The sequence below is a fragment of the Tamandua tetradactyla genome, chromosome 16 (genome assembly GCF_023851605.1).
Source record: "Tamandua tetradactyla isolate mTamTet1 chromosome 16, mTamTet1.pri, whole genome shotgun sequence".
NCBI lineage: Eukaryota > Metazoa > Chordata > Mammalia > Pilosa > Myrmecophagidae > Tamandua > Tamandua tetradactyla.
This window is the reverse complement of record NC_135342.1, coordinates 21,192,755-21,211,711: the sequence shown is the minus strand read 5'-3', so window position 1 is coordinate 21,211,711 and position 18,957 is coordinate 21,192,755. Positions and strand designations below refer to the sequence as shown.

At 47.8% G+C, this 18,957-nt stretch overlaps 2 protein-coding genes across 5 annotated transcripts; one reads left to right on the top strand and one right to left on the bottom strand.

The window, feature by feature from the left end:
* Positions 1-644: 644 nt before the first annotated feature.
* On the bottom strand, positions 645-12,423 carry IRGQ (immunity related GTPase Q). 2 transcript variants are annotated; one of them, XM_077131617.1, is made up of 3 exons: positions 11,801-12,423; positions 11,079-11,610; positions 645-6,896 (listed from the first exon to the last, which is right to left on the bottom strand). In XM_077131617.1, the coding sequence occupies exons 1-3, from the start codon at positions 11,916-11,918 to the stop codon at positions 5,573-5,575; spliced, it is 1,974 nt and encodes a 657-aa protein (XP_076987732.1). In that variant the 5' UTR covers positions 11,919-12,423; the 3' UTR covers positions 645-5,572. The 2 variants fall into 2 exon arrangements, with proteins under 2 accessions (XP_076987732.1, XP_076987733.1); XM_077131618.1 differs by having other exon boundaries at positions 11,946-12,422.
* Positions 12,167-17,217, top strand: ZNF576 (zinc finger protein 576). 3 transcript variants are annotated; one of them, XM_077131623.1, is made up of 3 exons: positions 12,167-12,395; positions 12,951-13,052; positions 14,646-17,210. In XM_077131623.1, exons 2-3 carry the CDS (start codon positions 12,968-12,970, stop codon positions 15,128-15,130), a joined length of 570 nt encoding a protein of 189 aa, XP_076987738.1. In that variant the 5' UTR covers positions 12,167-12,395; positions 12,951-12,967; the 3' UTR covers positions 15,131-17,210. The 3 variants fall into 3 exon arrangements, with proteins under 3 accessions (XP_076987738.1, XP_076987739.1, XP_076987737.1); XM_077131624.1 differs by lacking the exon at positions 12,167-12,395 and adding an exon at positions 12,437-12,523 and having other exon boundaries at positions 14,646-17,217; XM_077131622.1 differs by lacking the exon at positions 12,167-12,395 and adding an exon at positions 12,530-12,720 and having other exon boundaries at positions 14,646-17,217.
* The last annotated feature ends 1,740 nt before the right edge of the window (positions 17,218-18,957 follow it).

The window sequence follows — 18,957 nt, the reverse complement described above, 5'->3', positions numbered from 1 at the left end:
CATTAACAGGCCCTCCCACTCCTCACCTAGTATCTTTATATGTAAACAGCAGCCCCCACTTGTCGGGCAAGGATTTCTTTGTGACACCAATAATCTTCACCCCAATCCCCATTTGGCAGATGAGGACATTGATTTACAGCGAGAATAAGTGATATGGTCCCCAAGGTCCCACAGTCAACGTGCAGAACTGGGACTCAAGCCGAGGCCAAGCTGGTCCGAGTGACTGACGTGCTTCAATATCATGAACCATAAGGGGCTAAACAGTTAGCAAGTCCACCTGCCTTCCTTCCTGAGTGGTAAATTCAGACATAGAGAAAGTCTCCTAATCCTGGCCCAAGGGATGCTTTCCTTGGCAAACATCCCCTTTTCTCCCCCCACAGTATCCGAGGCCCCAGCCCCCTCCTCCCTCAGACCCAGGAGTCCAGGCTTCCAGCCCCAGTCAAAATCCCAAGCATCAGGCAGGACACGACACGGTGGCTCAGCAGGCAGAGTTCTCGCCTCCCATGCCGGAAACCCGGGTTTGATTTCCAGTGCCTGCCCATGCAAAAAAAATATATATATATATAAATATATATATATATATATATATATCCTAAGCATCCCTTCTCCCCCTTCAAACTCCAAAAGAACAGACACATACAATGGGATTTCTACTCATTTTTATTTGTTCCTCCAAAAACCACCACATGCTAACCACACTGTGATTTGCCCTTCAGGATTCCCATCCCAACAGACACAAGTCTCTCTTAATCATCCGGAAATGTACAAATGAGGTGGTTTCTTCCACTTGCCAAATATCTGTGGTGCCTATTCTGTTTCAGGGAATGGCAATGCCAGGATTCATCATATATTTCCTTCAATTCCTGCTTTGGAGGGTCTTTCCGTCTGGAGTGCCATGTAAATACTCCCTGATGGCAAGCAGTGATCCTTCCAAAGGCAAGCTTAGTCTTTTTTCTTGAATGCCTCCAGAGACAGATGTCTCATTAACAACTTTCTCCCTAAACAGAGCCTAAAATGCAATCCCATCAAAAGTTATGATTTATAAAGCAATCACATACACAGGTAGATAGTTCTCTGCATGGGGTTCACTATTATTTCTGCAACTGTCCTGTAAGTTTGAACTTATTTCAAAATTAAAAGTTTAAATTAAAAAAAAAAAAGTGAAATAAGGCCACAGAGGAGCCAGATGCTGGAAATTAGTGGAAACCAGAAGAGCAAGGAGAGAGAGATCACTATGTGACAAGAGACCCAGGAACCCCAAGGACTGCAGAAAGCCAGCACCCGAGTGCTAGAAACTTTGGAGAAAATGAATATTCTTGCAGATGCCCTGACTTTGGACTTCTAGCCTTCCAAACCATAAGCCAAAAAATTCCTGTTGATAAGCCAAAAAAAAAAAAAAGACCATCACCCCCAGAAGTAGTTGTGACACCCAAGATGCTAATGTACTACTACATTGGCATCTTGATAATCATGTGGTAAACATGACAACCTCTCCCAATACACAAACACACACATGCACAAAATTGCATCTTGCTTCTCACATACAACCTCTGGCATGAAGACAGAGGGAATTTAAAGCAAGGAAGCTCAGAGAGCCAGGGACCAAATTGAAGGTATCAAAGTCACAGAAAGAAAAGACAGTCTGTGAGCAAAGGTATGATGATGAGACAGATAATGCCCAGACTAGAGTCGTCTTGGTGCTATCCAGGCTCAGTGTGTGGGCAGAGGCCATGGGACTCACATCTGAGCTCCCAGGATGTGCTGGGCTTCCCAGGAGACACTGCAGTATGTAGATGTGTGTATGTGCATGGATATATGTACAGATGTTCATACAGTGAATTATCTCAATAGCCCTGTGAGGAAGATGCAATTTGCCAAGTGACAAGGTCACCCCCAGAGTCAGTCTGTCTCCAGAGCTGTGCTGCTTAATAAAATTTTCATTGATTAATGGAAATGTTCTAGTAGTCACACTGTCTGACACAGTAGCCACTAGTCATATGTGGCTTCTAAGGGCTTGAAGTGTAGCCAGTGCAACTGAGAAACAGAATTTTTTATTTTACTTTTAATCAATTGAAGAATTGATGCTCATTTCAGTTGTTGGAAAACTATATATAATTGGGGCAACTGGTATGTAAATCTATATTCCCAATTATGAATTTTATGAAATCTGAATACAGATCAAGTATTTCAGATGAAAATTTACCATCTGTGATAGTTTGAACGCTGTACCCCAAAAGAATATGTACTTAATCCATTCCTGTGGGTATGAACTCTTGTAAGTAGGACCTTTTGATGAGATTATTTCAATTAAGGTATGACCCAGCTCAGTCAGATGGGTTTTAATCCTATTACTGAAGGCCTTATAGGGAAGATCAGAAAGAGAAAGCTGGTGAGACAAGCGGAAGCTGAAAATCAATGGGACCCGGAAGAGAAAGAAGTCAGGTGAGGCCAACATGTGCATTGCCACATGACAGAAAAGCCTGGTGGCAAGGACCAAGGATGGCTGACAGCCAGCCCCAGAATGAGTCTTCTGGGAGAAAGCATTGCATTGATGATGCCTTGACTTTGGACTTCTCCTAGCCTCAAAACTGTGAGCCAATAAATTCCTGTTGTCTAAGCCAGTGCATTACATGGTATTTGTTTTGGCAGCTAGCTTGCATTGAGATGTGCTGCAAGCGTAAAATACCCACCAGATTTAGCATGAAAGGATGGAAAATGTCTTAGTCATCCATTTTTTTAAAACATTGATTGCCATGTTAAAATGATACTATTGTGGATGTACTGGATTAAGTAAAATAAATTAAAATTATTTGCACCTGTTACCTTTTACCTTTTTAACATGGCTACTAGAAAATTTGGAATCACACATGTGGCTCACATTTTATTTCTCCTGGGTAGCACCAGTCTATACCTGTTCTGCTCAGTTGAAAGGCTTATCTTTGAGACTAAGGGAAGGAGTTGAAAAATTTTTGTATTAGCTATTACATGTATGGATGAATAACATTCCTCCGAGTCTGAAGAAGCTTTGAAAGCAATGCTTAAACATTCATTTAAGGGTCAAATGCCTGTTTTCACCTCCTCAGCTCCTGAAAGCATTACTAGACCAGTAAATACCGTGAGGGCAAGACCATGATTTGGCCATGTTAACTTGGATGAGACAAATTGGGTCAGTGATGAGAGTTCAAGTTGGGGATGGGGGCGGGGGCAGTGCCATCACTTGTCTTTGCCCTTCAGATCAGTTACCCTTATCTTCAGCTGTCAAGGAAAATAGGATCTTGGAAGTGCTTATGATTCTCATTCAGCTCTCTCATTTCACATATGGGTAAATAAGCATGGGTCCAAGTCACACAGAGCGATGGTGGCAAAGCTATGCTTGCTTCCCAGTTTCCCTCACCTCAGATTTCTTCTCCCATTAAATGCTTCTCTTCCTTTCCATCTCACTTCTTTTCCCTGTCTTGAGGTAAAAGGCTGAGAGTCTAAATTCCAGCCCTATTTCTGCCATTGATTAATGAACTAAAAGAATAAATATTTCACTAAGCACCTATTATGTCCCAGGCACTTTTCTAGGTGCTGGCGATACAGCAGAGAACAAGACAGGCAAGGTGACTGACAAAAAAGATAAATAAATAAGGTCATTTTTTCTTCAGTGATATAAAAACAGAATTTATTAGGAAGATAATTAAAATATTATTAGAAATAAGACTTAGTTACATCAAAATAAGGTTATTTTTGATAGCAATAATTGCTACAAAGAAAAATCAACTGGCTGAGGTAAATGATGGGGGATGTGAGCTATTTCAGTTACGTTGGCCAGGGAAGGCCTGAGGGGATATTTGAGCTAAGACATGATTGCAAGGAGCCAGTCATGGGAAGATCTGGGGTCAGAGCATTCCAGGCTAAAAAAAGCCAATGCAAAGGTCCTGCCCTCCTCAGGTATCAGAAGGAAGACTTACCAGCTTGGTTGGGGATGAAGTGGGACAGGGAATGAGAACAGACAGGGGCCAGACCACATGGGGCCTTGCTGTATGATCTGGATCACAAGATGCTTGAAGAAGTAAATATTAGATGCCCTCTGAGCTTTGCCCTCTTTATTTATCACAAAAGAGATCCTACTGGATGGTCTCTCAGGTCCCCCCTTTCTTTTCTTGATATTGATGAGTTCTGTGACCTTTATCTGCTCCTCTACATGCAGTGGTGACCTGGAACATTCCAGGCACTATGATTTCAGCCTTGTTCTTCCTCATGGCACATTCCCATGACTTGGGACACCTGCCCAGTCAATCTGTGAGCTTCTTGTTCACTGCAGTGTACACCAGAAGACAGAGCCTCTTGGGGACACCTGAGGGAGCCACACAAAAACATCTGGACTACCGCAGCAGTGAAGCTGCTTTTCTAAAAAGGAGGGTGCACAAAATGCCAAGGTCAGAAAGAGTTAAGGTTTAAATGCAAAAGAAACCAAGACCAAAAAGGAAAATCCCTAAAGGAGAGACAAGAACAGACTCCCTAGAGATCTACTGAATCCCTTAGCGTTGACACCTATAAAATGGGAGTTGTCACATCCCTTCCCAATCAAACTCACAGCAAGAGAGGCAGTCACCGGACTCCAAATCCACTACAGATTTGCAAAGGATGGCTCAAAGTCATAGGTTCCTGCCATTCTACCCCAGAAGACCTCAATTCCTGGCCTCTGGTGGCCCAGAACTCACCAAAGCCGGGTCCCCCACCCCACCCCGCCCCACCCCCCACTGATGAGACCAACCTCCCACCAACAGCTAGGGAAAGGAGTCTGGATCACAAGATGTTTGAAGGAGCAAATATCAGATGTCCCTTTATTCCTTAAGAGAGTCCAAGGGGTCTCCAGCTCCCTCCCACAGTCCCCATATTTCTTCTTTCCAGACCTACACCTTCCATCACACAGGAATAAGGAACCAAAGCCAGAACCCTTTTGGAAGCTAGGAGTCTAGAATACTAGTGATCTCCTGATGAAAATTCAAAGATCATTGCCCCCTTAAGGACCTAGGAAGCTGGTTGCAGGCCTTTTTTGCCCAGGAAACCTAGATCCTGTATCCCTTTGGGGCCCAGAAGTCCAAAATTCCAGCTCCCTGGACAACCCAGACCCCTCATCCCCAGTCTGGGGCCTCCGTCCCCACATCAGGAACCAGGCATTCACCCTTCTTCCTCTTGAGGATTAGACATCCAGTGTTTCCAGTTTCTACTCACTTGAAGATAAAGAGATACTCCCTTCTAGGAGTCCAGGCCCACAATTCCCTTCAGGATACAGGGGTGCCATGCCCTTCATCCCAGAGAACTTGGTAGTATGCCCCCAGACTCTATTCCCCTCAAGGACCCAGGAATCCAGGTGACTACAGGTCACACTTTCTAACCAGAAGTTAGAGCTCTCATTACCTTCAAACACCCAAGATCCTGGGTGGTGGCCCTTTAACTTAGAGGCTCAGATATTCCATGCAAGAATCTGGATCCCCATCTAACCGGGACTTGGGGAGCTCAATCCTTGTGAAGTCAGCAGCCCAGATGCTGAACACCCTGGATGTCCCGGCCTCCATCGCACTCCTTATTGGGACACCGCACGTGGTGTCAGCACGGCCTCCGCATCAGCCAGCATCTCGTCAAGAGCTTGCAGAAGGACGCCATGCGCTGCGCGGTAGCCCAGGCCACCGGTGGCTGCTGCACCGCCGGCAGGCCAGAGGAAAGACAGCGCACTCAGAGCCGCGCCCCCTGCTGTGCCCTCCCCGGCCCAGGCGCCGAGCCGAGTCTCGACCTCTGCCCGTGTCACCGGGCCCGGGAAATGCGTGCGTGCTGCCAGCTCCCCAGGAGTTAGGCCCAGCGCGCGCTCGCGCCGAGCCAGAGCCGCGGGTTCGAGCCCCAGTGCCCTTCGCCACTCAGCCAGCTGACCCCGCAAAAGCGCCACATCACACGCCCAACCCAGCCCAGGCACGGGTGCCGCCGCCGCCGCCAAGCTGGCCAGAAGAGCCGGCCGCCACGCGCCGGCCCGAAGCGCTGCAGCCTTGGCTCGGGCCGCTCTGGGAGATGTGGCTGGCAGTGCTAGCAGCAGCGCCCCGGCCTGGGCGGAGGGGAGCGTGCACCGTAGCCACTCACAGAGCTCAGGGAGTCCACCCCGCCTTAGGGGGAACACAGGCGGCAACGTCTCCTCCAGAACCTCCCACGTCTCGTCCTCTGGGCTCAATGCGGCTGCGCGCTCGGGGTCCCCGCCGCCCGACTTCTTCGCACCCGCGCCAATCTGCTGCAAACTCTCACAGCCTGCGTTCTCTGAACTTTCCCCTCCTCCTGTTTTCTGCGATCCAGTGCCACGCTTCTCACTGCCTGCACTCTCCAACCCCTCGCCGCTAGCGTGCTCTACGGTTTCGCCGCTGGACTTCTCAATTTCCTCTTCTTCCAAACACTCCGGATCCTTGCCCTCGCCATCGGTTCGCACACCGACCAGGGGAGCATCTGGAGGCACCAAGGCCCGAACCTGGGCCCAGTCTTTCTCTGTTGGGACCCCAGGCGTGACGAGGATGACGGCATCGTAAATGGGAGGATTGGGAGTGGCGGCAGTATCTGCAAGGGGCAGAGACACGGTCCAGAGCACCACGTTGGGACGCTCAGGGGCCGGGTACGGCGTGGGTCCCGCAGGCGCAGAAGCAGGCGCGGCCCCTGGGTCGCCAGGGTCCAATCCGAGTAACACATCCAGCACAAGGCCCAGGTCGGCGGTACCCGCTATGGCCAGGTCTAGCCGAGCGCTGCCCAGGCGTTCCAGGCCAGCGCGCACCCAAGACAGTGCAGCCTCCAGGCCACCGGTCTCAAAGGCTTCACGCACAGCCTCCAGCTCTGCTGCGCCCAGCACCTCGAAGCCATCCTGGGCTGGTGGCAGTAGCCTGCGGGGGCAGGGAGCGATGAGATTATTTGCATGCACATTAGGCCAGGCCAGACCGGGCAGATAGGGACTACAATGGCAAAGGTGGAGCTTCTTGAGTAATCCTCTAATGATAAGAGGCCAGAAAAAGGAGGGGCCATGAAGATAAGGAACAGCTTCCCAGAGGGGTGGAGCCCTGATGATGGAGAAGGTTGACTTGAGGCCAGGCTTCCAGCAAAACCCAAGAGAGAGGCTCCGTTTGCATGAATGTCTTCATATAGATTATGGGGCTGAAGGCATGTCTATTGCTTAAGTTGGACTGTATGATGTGTGAATAAAACTGTTTAAAAATGAACAGAGAGAAGTAAGTGCTAGAGAAAATACGGAGAAAGAGATGTGCCTATTCACTGTTGATAAGGAAACAGGTGTAGCTCCTTGGAGGGCAATGTGGTGGTTCCAGAGGAGACTAGGGGTGGGTTGCCATATGATCCTGCAACCCTGTTGCTCAGTATATACCTGGAAGAACTGAGTGTGGAGACACAACTGGACATTTGTACACTGGTGTTTATGGTGGCAGTGTGGATTCACAAAGGATAAAAGTGACCCAAGGGAATGACTGAGGAATGGAAGGGAAACTGTGGTGTGTACGACTACTGAGGGGCTGCAAGAAGGAATGAAGTTGTGAGGCATGCAAATAGGTGAATGAACCTTAAGAACTGTATGCTGAATGAAATGTCAGAAACAAAAAAGCAAATGTTATTATGCCTCACTCATATGGACTAACTATAATATAAAAACTTGGTGAACTGAAGTCGAGAGCATGTGTTATTAGGTTGGGGGCCTATTGTGAAGAGTCCCAGATTGTAAGTTCTTATAATAGTCAGATATATTCAGGAGTTGTAACTGTTATTTCTAAATTCTGAGATACTGAGCTGCTTGTATATAACCTGGTCTTTCCCAGAAACTTCAGGTATTTATGTGAGACCTGAGACTCAGAGTTAGAGCTCTGAAGCTATGAAAGTCAGCACTACCTCATACAGAAAGTGTTTAAGTTGAAAAAGGGATTAGACTTTGAGTAGAGATATGAATGAAGCTGATCTGGATAGGAGTAAGGTAGATCATAATATGGGATAAAGGATGATATCATCCATATTTTAAAACCTCAACTTCTATGTAAGACCAAAGGAAGAGATGTTTATTTGATCCAAAGCTTATATTTTGGGTAACGCATTATCTAATTTAACTTGTAAGGTCAGTTTAGTTGAACACCATAAGTACATGGAATTTTTTTTTAATTTTTAAATTTCTTTTAAGATACCGAAAAATACCAAACAAATGCAAACATTCTTAACTTTTCATCATTCCGTTCTACATATATAATCAGTAATTCACATCATCACATAGTTGCATATTCATCATCATGATCATTTCTTGGAACATTTGCATCTATTCAGAAAAAGAAGTAAAAAGAAAACAGAAAAAAATTCATACATACCATACCCCTTAACCCTCCCTTTCATTGATCACTAGCATTTCAATCTAAATTTATTTTAACATTTGTTTCCCCTATTATTCATCTTTATTCCACGTTTTACTCGTCTGTTGATAAGGTAGATAAAAGGAGCATCAGACACAAGGTTTTCACAATCACACAGTCTCATTATGAATGCTATTATCATTATACAATCATCTTCAAGAAACATGGCTACTGGAACACAGCTCTACATTTTCAGGCAGTTCCCTCCAGCCTCTCCACTACATCTTGACTAACAAGGTGATATCTATTTAATGCGTAGAATAACCTCTCGACTCTATTTGGAATCTCTCAGCCATTGACATTTTATTTTGTCTCATTTCACTCTTCCCCCTTTTGGTCGAGAAGATTTTCTCAATCCCCTGATGCTGAGTCTGAGCTCATTCCAGGATTTCTGTCCCACGTTGCCAGGAAGGTCTACACCCCTGGGAGTCATGTACCACGCAGACGGGGAGGGTGGTGAGTTTGCTTGTTGTGTTGGCTGGAGAGAGGGGGCACATCTGAGCAACAAAAGAAGTTCTCCTGGGGGTGACTCTTAGGCCTAATTTTAAGTAGGCTTGACCTATCCTTTGTGGGGTTAAGTTTCATATGAACAAATCCCAAAATTGGAGGCTCAGCCTATTGCTTTGCTGTCCCCACTGCCTGTGAGAATATCAAGAATTCTCCACTTGGGGAAGTTGAATTTTCCCCCTTTCTCACCATTCCCTGAAGGGGACTTTGCAAATACTTTTTTATTCACTGTTCAAATCACTCTAGGATTTATTGGAGCATCACTCTGGACAAACCAACAAAATCTCATGCCCTACTCAAGGTTCCATGTACTTATGGTGTTCAATTAAGCTGTCTACGTAAGTTATATTAGGAAATGCACTAGTCAAAATATAAATTTTGTACCAAATAAACATTTTTTGCTTTAGTCTCACACATAAGGTAAAATTTTAAAATATTGATTACCATCTATTTCCAGCACCCGGAAGTAATGACATTCCTTTGTTCTTCCTCATGCAAAAACATTTTTTAAATTTAGTACATGGAATCTTGAACAGGGTGTGAGATCTTGTTGGTTTGTTCAGATAAGTCTGATGCCCCAGTATATCCCAGAGGAATTTAGACAGCAAGTAAAGAAGTATTTGCAAAGTCCCCTTGGGGGACTGGGGAGAAAGGAGGAAATATACAACTTCCCCATCTGGGGAATTCCTGATATTTTCTTAAACAGTAGGGACAACAAAATCAATAGGCTGAGTCATTGATCTTGGGGTTTGCCCCTATGAAACTTATTCCTGCAAAGAATAGGCTAAGCCTACTTCTAATTATGTCTAAGAGTAATCCCTACAGAACCTCTTTTCTTGCTCAGATGTGACCTCTTGCTCTAAGCCAACTTGGCAGGTGAACTCACTGCCCTCCATGTTATGTCAGACATGACTTCCAGGGGTGTGAATCTCCCTGGCAACGTGGGACAGAACTCCCGAGATGAGCCGGGATGCAGCATCATGGGATTGAGAAAGCCTTCTTGACCAAAAGGGGGAAGAGAGAAATGAGACAAAATAAAGTTTCAGTGGCTGAGAGATTCCAAACACAGTCAAGAGGTTATCCTGGAAGTTATTCTTAGACATTATACAGATATCCCTTTCTAGTTTATGTTGTATTGGAGTGGCTGGAGTGAAGTACCTGAAACAACTTTTGAGTTGTGTTCCAGTAGCCTTGATACTTGAAGACAATTGTATAATGATATAGCTTGTACAACTGACTGTGTTATTGTGGAAATCTTGTATCTGATGCTCCTTTTATCAAGGGTATGGACAGATGAGTAAAAAAATATGGATAAAAAATAAAAGGGGGGCATACAGGGTAAAATAAATTGGGTAGATTGAAATACTAGTGGCCAATGAAAGGGAGGGGTAAGGATATGGGATGTATGAATTTTTTCTTTTTCTGGAGTGATGCAAATGTTCTAAAATGATCATGGTGATGAATACACAATTATACAATGATACTGTGAGCCACTGAGTGCATACCATGTATGGACTGTACATGTGTGAAGATTTGTCAATAAAAACATTGAGAAAAAAAACTATCGGGTATATGGAATTTGGAGGCAGGGCTTATATGAGGCAAAGCTCACAGGGCGTGGGCTTGGAGCAAAAAAGAGAATTGGGATTGTACTTGGGCCTGTACTGCAGCACTATTTGACATGGAAAAGGTCCCAAAGAGTGCTCTGTCCTGAGGCCGGGAAAGAGGACAACCAGTGAGGGGAGAAGCTTCATCTACTAGTTCCTACCTGGGACGTGTGGCTAAGGCAACATTGGGTGGGTGAGAATAAGGAAAAAAGTTAAGCATTAGATCTGGACAAGAAGCTACCTCTCTGAGAGTTCTGATTGTCTATAAAATGAGGTGTATGGGGCTTGGGGAAAAAATTCAGCAGCAGGTAGCCAGCAAGTGGGCACAGGCCAGGACCAGGAGCTGACCCTTAGTTGGGGGTGGAGCGCAGATGACAGAAAAGGGCCAAGCACAAAGCCCTGGCCTGGAGTGGGGCCTTGCTGACCTCAAAACCTGTGTTGAAGGATGGGACTTACAGCTTGCCCAAAATTCACTGGAGCTGAGTCCTCGCAGACTTCAACAAGCACTTTAAGGGCCCTTTTCCCCACCCCCACCCTTAGTTCTCGCACTCACCTCTGCAGAGCTTCCGCTTGGCTCTCCAGCACCGCCCGCAGGCGCTCCAGCTCTTCGCAGCGGTCACCGCTGCCGCAGCGGGTTGGCACCACGAAGAGAGTCGCGGCTCCCAATCCTGCGCTGTCCAGCAAGGCCTCTGTCTCATCCCGGGCCCGGGACTCATTCTGTGAATCCCCGGGCTGGAGGGTCCGCACAGCCAGCAGCGGAGTCCCCCGGGCCAAGGCATCACGCGCCGCCTCTCCCAGCGCTGGCGCCAAGATCTCCCTGTTCCCCTCGGGTCCGGGCAGCACCAGTACCAGCACGTTGGCCTCTGCAGCCCACGCTCCCGGCGCTGCGGGTGGGCAGCTCAGCTCGCCCAGGAAGAGGCCTGGGCCGGCAGCCCGAAGGATGGGGACCCCAGTCTCCGGCCTTTCCTCGGTGGTTTCGAGTGTCTCCACATCCTTGTCGCACAGCGCTGTGATCAGCGCAGACTTTCCGGAGCCCGGGGGCCCCAGAAACAAAGCAGTAACGTCACCCCGTGATGAAGGCATGGCTGGAAAGCAAGATGGGAAAGACCCCGATCAGGGAATTTCCCCAGCCCTTTTCTTTCCTAGTCTCCCCACTCCGTACCCAGAATCAGTCCTCCGCCCCGACCCCTCCTCCCATTCCTCAATGTCATTCCCCAGGATCCAGAAACCCAGGCGCCAGGCCGAACTCCCCAGGTACGCAGGCATCCTGCTTACCATCTTTCCGGACGCAAGCGTTTGCTTCAAAAATTCGAGAAACGCGGGCTCGAGTCCCCTTCTCCCTCGGCGATATTGAGTATTTTACTTCCCCACCCCCACCCCCCACCACCACCATTTCCCGGAGCACTTCCAAATCACTAACCGAGCTGTCGACACACGGGCGAGCGCAGTTCGTGGTGGCCGGGTCAGGCCCTAAGAAGCCCGGCTCCTGTGCTCCGGGAGACGGAGGACGGAGAGACCAGAGCGCTCGGATTTGGGGACGTCGGGACCCGATCCAGGGGTTTTGATATCAGTCCCTGGAGGAAGAGGCGTGACTCGAAAGCTTGGATTGGAACATCTGGGCGGGGAACAATGAAGGTGCCAAAGCGCCTGCGTACCGCGAGCGCCTAACCATCCGTACGCAAAAAGCTTAAGTTTGTACGGCAATGGCGTCTTGCGACGTCATCATAACGCTCCCCCTGCCGGAGAAGGACCCCTCCCGCATTCGGAGCCCTGCGTTGGCGCGGCTACGCCGCTGCCCGGTGGTAATCTGGGATTTCGGCTTCCAGGGGCTCACGGGGCGGAAAGGCGCGGCAACTGTGGTGAACGACTGGTAGGCGCAGCCAAAGGCAGCCTTGTGCTGTAGGGAGAAAGTCAGAGGGCTCCGGAAGTCGGGAGCAGGGAACCGTGGGCAGTGCTTGGGACACAGGGACACGGAGCGGGTGAAGGCGTGCGTGGAAGGTAGAAGTAGTCACAGGATGCCAGAGGAGGAGGTCTCCCGGGAAGAGGCGGGCTAAAGGGTGGGACCAGAGTTCACGTACCAGACCTACGACAGGTGGGAGAGACGGGGATCGGAGGGACTTGCTGGTGTCAGAAATCAAGGGTCCCACGCTCTGAATTCAGAGTTAGAACCATGCAGGATGTCATAGGTCACACAGGTGAGAAGGCTATAGGGGAGTCACGAACTTGGGGAGTGGAATCCTTTGGGAAGTTTTCATCAGGTTAGAGTTCAAGGAGATGGCATGTCATGGGGGTCAAAGGTTGGCATGGAGAGTCTCTGTTGCGGTCAGAGGTCACAGGATTAGCGGGCCCTCTGACTGAGGCTGATGACAGATGAGCTGCCTCACTTGATTTACTATTCTGTCATTCATACTCCTCTATCGACTAGAGGAGTCTCAAGTCTCCATGGAGGACCTGCACCCACAAAAGACCATGGAGCAACAGGACTCGTCAAAAGAGAGGAGTTCCCGCAGCCCGGGAGGTGACATCTGTGAGTACTTCTAGCCAGAGAGGGTGGGGAACAGGAACTGATGCTAAAAGGATCTCTACAGCATTTCAGTGTTCAAGGCTGTGTGGGATGTGGTCCCTCCCTGAACTGCCTAACAGGAACTGCCTCTCCCCACCCTCACTACCCTCAGGTACACCCACCCTGCTCCTGCCACAGAAACAGGAATGGGATGTGGTTCAGAGGCAGACGTTAACATCCAGGACAGGCATGGGGTGGGAGATATAGATGGGAAAGGGCAGATTGAGAGAGAAGGCCTGAGGTTCTGGCCACAACTCTGTCCTGGACTTGCTGTGTGATTGGGCCTCCATTACCCTAGCTGTCAAAAGGAGCTGCCGTTACCCATCTCACAGAGCTGTTGGGGGGAATTTGCTGCAGAAAAAGAGAAAGTTGGATGTTAACAACGATAGCCGTTTGACTTAATAGCAAGCACTTCTACTGAATACTTATGTGCCAGACAGCACTCTGAGTTTAACACTATCTCATTAAGTCCTCCAAACAAACCTAATGAAATTGGTATTATCACTTTACAGATGAGAGAACTGAGGCAGAGAGAGATTAAGGATTAATAAGCATGAGAGCAGTAATGTCAGTGCCCTCCAGCCCAAGACCACCCACCAGGAACACACCTGTAGTTGAATACCGCAAGGGAGAACACACACCAGGGGGAGCTGTGGGTGGTCTCAGAGGGTATAAAAAAGGACTTACTATAGGATTAGGGTTTGTGTTAGGCAGGTTTGGGGAGGGTTCAAGGAAGCAGAGTTTTGTTGTGGATTGGATGCTGTCAGAAAGCAGGGGCCATTCTCTGATTAGACATCTTAATACATCTTATCTGGGAAGAAGGAACAAAGTGAGGCTGAAGCTGTGATTGTTAAAGCAGCAGCAGTCACTCCCATTAGCCGGGATAGGGGGATCTTGGGTCATTTTTGTGATTTGGACAAGATTCATGTTTTTGTTGTGTTCAGACATGACTTTAGCATGGTCTCGTTTTTTGTCTTGATTCTTCAAGGTCTCTGCATGGTCTTGTCTGATGTTCATGTTCTGTTGAAATTGTATATGTTCAACAGAACACTGAGACTTAGCTATGGGTTCCAGACCAGCTCTGGGATGTCAGGCTGCTTTTCTCAGTAGTAATAACTGCAGACCGCTGTATAGCACATATATATTTTCCAGGTACTTGAAAGAAAATAACCCATTTATCCCTCCCAACAACCCTATGAGGTGATACTGTTATTACCTCTTTTTCCAGAGGGGGGAACCAATGTCTAGGAAGTGATGGAGCCAGGATTCAATCCCAGGTAGACTGGCTGTGGAGATTGGCCTCTACCACCACACTGCTGCTGCCCATCACTCCCTGGGTTCCATCCTGGCTCTACTGGATGTTGCTTCACTTTTTGAGCCTCAGTCTGCTCATCTATAAAACAGGTTTAATAATAGTTCCCTCATAACTCTGTCCAGCACAGGCATAGAGCCTGGCCTAGAGTGAGTACTTGGTGCTATTGTTGGCCTGATTTCGGGGATCAGGAGAGGTCCTGGAGCCTCCTGCTGGCTTCTCCTGACATTTTCCCCATCCTTCAGGCCATCCAGGGGCCCTGCAGTGTACGCACTGCCTCATCACCTTCATCGATTCCAAGTTCCAGGAGCGACACATGAAGCGGGAGCACCCAGCGGACTTTGTGGCCCAGAAGCTGCAGGGGGCCCTTTTCATCTGCTTCATCTGCTCCCGCTCCTTCCCCTCCTCCAAGGCCCTGATCGTCCATCAGCGCAACCATGGTCCCGCCACCAGGTCCTCCCCACCGACTGCACCCACGACTCCCCAGCCCCCCTTCCCCTGTCCTGACTGTGGCAAGACTTTTGGGTGGGCCTCTTCTCTGAGGCGGCATCGCCAGGCCCACGAGGCCCGCACAGCTTCTGGCCCCTTTGCCTGCACCGAGTGTGGTCAGGACTTTGTCTGGGAAGCCAGGCTGCACCACCACTACATCCAGCACGCCCGAGGGGAGCTCTGGGGGCCTTGGAGAGATTTGCTTCCCTCCCCAGGAAGGCAAAGGGCTTCTGATAAATAGGACCCGAAAGATATTCATTTGGGGCTTCAGTCTTTGGAGAATATGGAGACCTTTAGGGAAAGAGTGAAATCAGCCTAACAGTGAGATCTTTTGTTTTCAATCAAAAATGTTATTTGTATTCCCCTCATTCCAATTAAATAGCTTTAAATCCCAGCTTGCTGCAGATTATATAATAACCTTTCATGCTTCCCAGATGTGTGCCATGGGCTTTTGGAGCAAAGGGCACTGCATTTGTGCTTTAATGGGCTACAGGGAAGATGAGGTGTGGCTGACTTGCAAGACTGCAGTGTTTCTAATGCAGAGCAACTTGGGCCTTTGGGGCTGGGGCAGCAGAGCAGGAAGCTGGACTCTGAGTCACACGGGGGCTGCAAGCTGAGTCTCTGGCTCTTCCTTCTCAAGGAGGGGCCACCCCATTGGATGGCATCAATCCCTCTCATAATTTATGTACCATTTGAATAATTTTGCATACTATTCTAGGCATGGAATATTTTTATATGTGTAGGTGAGGTGGCATAAAATGAATAAACTAACAGAATAGTATCTAAAAACAGAAAAGTTCTAAATTAAAACATCTAAACAGGGAGCTTTGGCTTTTGAGCAGGAATCCCAGAGAACATAAGGAGGGAGGTGGGAGCTCAGGGCAGGGCTGGCCTGGCCCTGTGGGAAACTGGTTTAGAATCAAAGATACCTTCTGTTTCGTGTTTTATTTGGTCAATGTTGCAAATACTTGGAGATATCCTTTTAAGCTCCTGTTTTTGAGCTCTCCTGAAAGGCCCAACTCTAGACTTATAGCAGGGGCAGGGCAGAAGCTACCAGACAGGTGAGGAGCTCCACCTGGCCAGTTTTATTCCCTTGTATTACCTGCCCTGCCCCTGGAAACAGGGTTGATGCCCTGCATACAGTCATCATAGGCTCTATTGAATTGACAGATGTTTCTGTTCAATTCAGATGGATGGTGGAGGCTGAGAGCTCCAGTTTTTAGCTAGGCAGATGGCAGCTTAAAAAAACCCGACACTTCTCACATTCCCTTGGAGCTAGATATGGCCATGTGATTGAAATCTGGCCAGTGGGACACAGAGTGTGGTATGTATAATTTCTGGGAAGTGTCCTCAAGCTTTGGGAAGTGGACATGGTGGTGAGCCATCTTGGATCATGAGGACAGCAAGACAGCAGGAGCCTAGGTCTCTAGATGACTTCATGGAACAGAGCTGCCACACCAGCCCTAGTACAAACTATTTTCATGCTATGTGAGAAATAAACCTTTATCTTGTTTTAGCCACCATTGTGTGGGGACTCTGTCACATGCAGCAGAATTTACAGATTAAGCAAGGGGTCTGCAAACTACAGCTAAATTCTGCTACTGCATGGTCTTGCAAATATTTCCAGTTTTATTGGAACATGTCATGCTCAGTTACTTATGTAGTGTCCAGAGCTACATACAAGAGCAGAGCTGAGCAGGTGCAACAGAGACCAACTTTAAAGTCCACAAAGCCTAAAATAGTTTCTACCTGGCCTTTTACCAAAAAAAAAAAAAAAGTTTGCCATCCTCTTGCCTAACTAATAGACATAAAACCTACTCTGAATCTGGAAGTAGGGGTTCCTGCCCTAGGAAACAGAGTTTCTCACAGGCTATGTGTGTATGTGGGTAGGACTGGGGACAGGGCTAGATGATTTCTTTGCTGGGGGGACTTAAGGAAAAACAGGCTTGGACTCAGATGGCCATTGCTTTTTCCCAAATGTCAACATCAGCTAAGCTAAACATTTCCTCTGGCACCTGGTAAAAGCCCACAAATTACCAACCTAGATGTCTTAGCATGGCTTCCCTTATCTCAAATCTAAGGCTCTCTTGAGATAGACAACAGCCTCCCCAAGTACACCCTCGACTTCTTATGCTCTCTACACTCCCAAGATGTCAGAGATTCCCAAGACTTTAGTTAGCATCACTGGTGCCTTCCAATTCTATTTTCAGTTCAAACATTAGATTTCTCCCCAGAGCCATATTACTTAGATGACAAATGGAAGTTTCAAACGTAGAATGGGTAACCATGACCCCTGCAGTACAGCACCCCCCCCACCTTTGCCACGACCTTCAATGAAATGACGTGGCATCTGCTTCTAAAATCCTGAATTTAACTACATCTATTATAACCTCAGCAGGAGCCCTCATCGCCTAACTTCCCTCTGCTACAACTACTGCCCACCTTCAGATTTCCTCCCATTGTGTAATTGTAAATCGACTTGCCTCACTTCATTTAAAACCCTCCGTGAAATCCCATAAACAAGACTCAGAGACCTAGTCGAGGCTCCAAAATTTAACACTGATCAGCCCCCAGCCCTTTAAGCAACGTTATCTCCCTCTGCTCTTTCTCCTTCACCACACTCTAGCCACACATGCCAGGCTGGCTCCTTCCTCAAGGTCTTTGCACTTTCTGCTCCCTCTGCCCGGAAAGCTTACTTTGGAACATTGCAAGGCAGCCTCCTCATTACTCAAATCTCAACACATATACACCCCCTCAGAGGCTGTCCTCAATCTGCTTAGCTAAAGCAGCACTAGCAACCCTCACCCTGATTTATTTTCTTCCTAGCACTCTGTAATGCCTGGAATTATCCCATTTTTGTTTATGAGTTTATTATCTGCATCTTTACACTGGACTTCAAGTTCCTGAGGGCAAAGAATTCACAAGTCTCCCTTACTGCTCCATCCCCAGCACCTAGGATGGGGCTTAGCCAGAAGTTTAAAAAGTACCTACTGTCCGCACCTGTTCTTTACCTATGATCTCTCAGCCTCAAACTCCCCTTTCTACACTGCTTTGTAATGCTGGGACTTTCTGCACACTGCTTCCCAGATTCCCTGGAGAGCTAACATCAGGAAGAGGGCGAAAAGGAATCAGACAGCTCTGGGATTCTGCTGGAACCCTCCAGCAATACTTGAGGCTCCAGCATCTGTTTACTCTCGACAAGAGGCCCTACACCCGTTCCACAGAGAGGTACCCATATGGTTGCATGGTAGCCTGCTCTCCAAGTTCCTGTGAGGTTCGAGTAGCATACTCCTTTGCTTGGGAGTGGGAACTGCTGCTCGTAAACACAAATTTCTGCATAACCTCACTTCTCCATGTTTGTACTTCCAGCTTTATTTTTTTCACATGGGCAGGCACCAGGAATCGAACCCGGGTCTCCGGCATGGCAGGCAAGATCTCTGCCACTGAGCCACCGTGGCCCACCCTTTCCAGCCTTTTAATGTGTATTAAATCCTCTTCCTTTTGGCCACTGAAGAACCCAGTGGCAGCACACCCAGATCTCCTGATTCCTAATGTCTCTTCTGATCCTTAGGAATACTTGCTGATGGAGAATTCTCTCCTTTGCTTAGAAATCCCTGTCTTAGGGCAGAAGAAGAGGTAGATATACTGCTCTGAGAAACAGAACTCATTTTGAGTTGATTTAATGAACTGTAAATTTCTGCTTTGGTTTAAAGATTCCGTGATAAGCTAGAGTAGTTATGAAGGTCTCAGTTCAAAGAGTTGATGTTTGGTTCTGGTATTCCGAGTTTCTCGAATGAGAAGTGTGGGTTTTGAAACACGCTTTAGTCTAAGGTCCTGTAACAAGGGACAAAACTGCAAATGTACTCTTGGGGCCAGGCAGGGTGTGAGATGCTGGGGAAAGGCAGGGACTAGAAAATAGGAGTGAATGCCCCATCGAAAAGGAGGGACCCCTACTCCCTAGCTCCAGCCAACCACTGCCCCATGAGATTGTGGGCTCAGCAATACAGATCTTACCATTTTTCAAGAGAAGCCAGAAATTTGCATTTTCATGTGAAATCTCATTTTCAA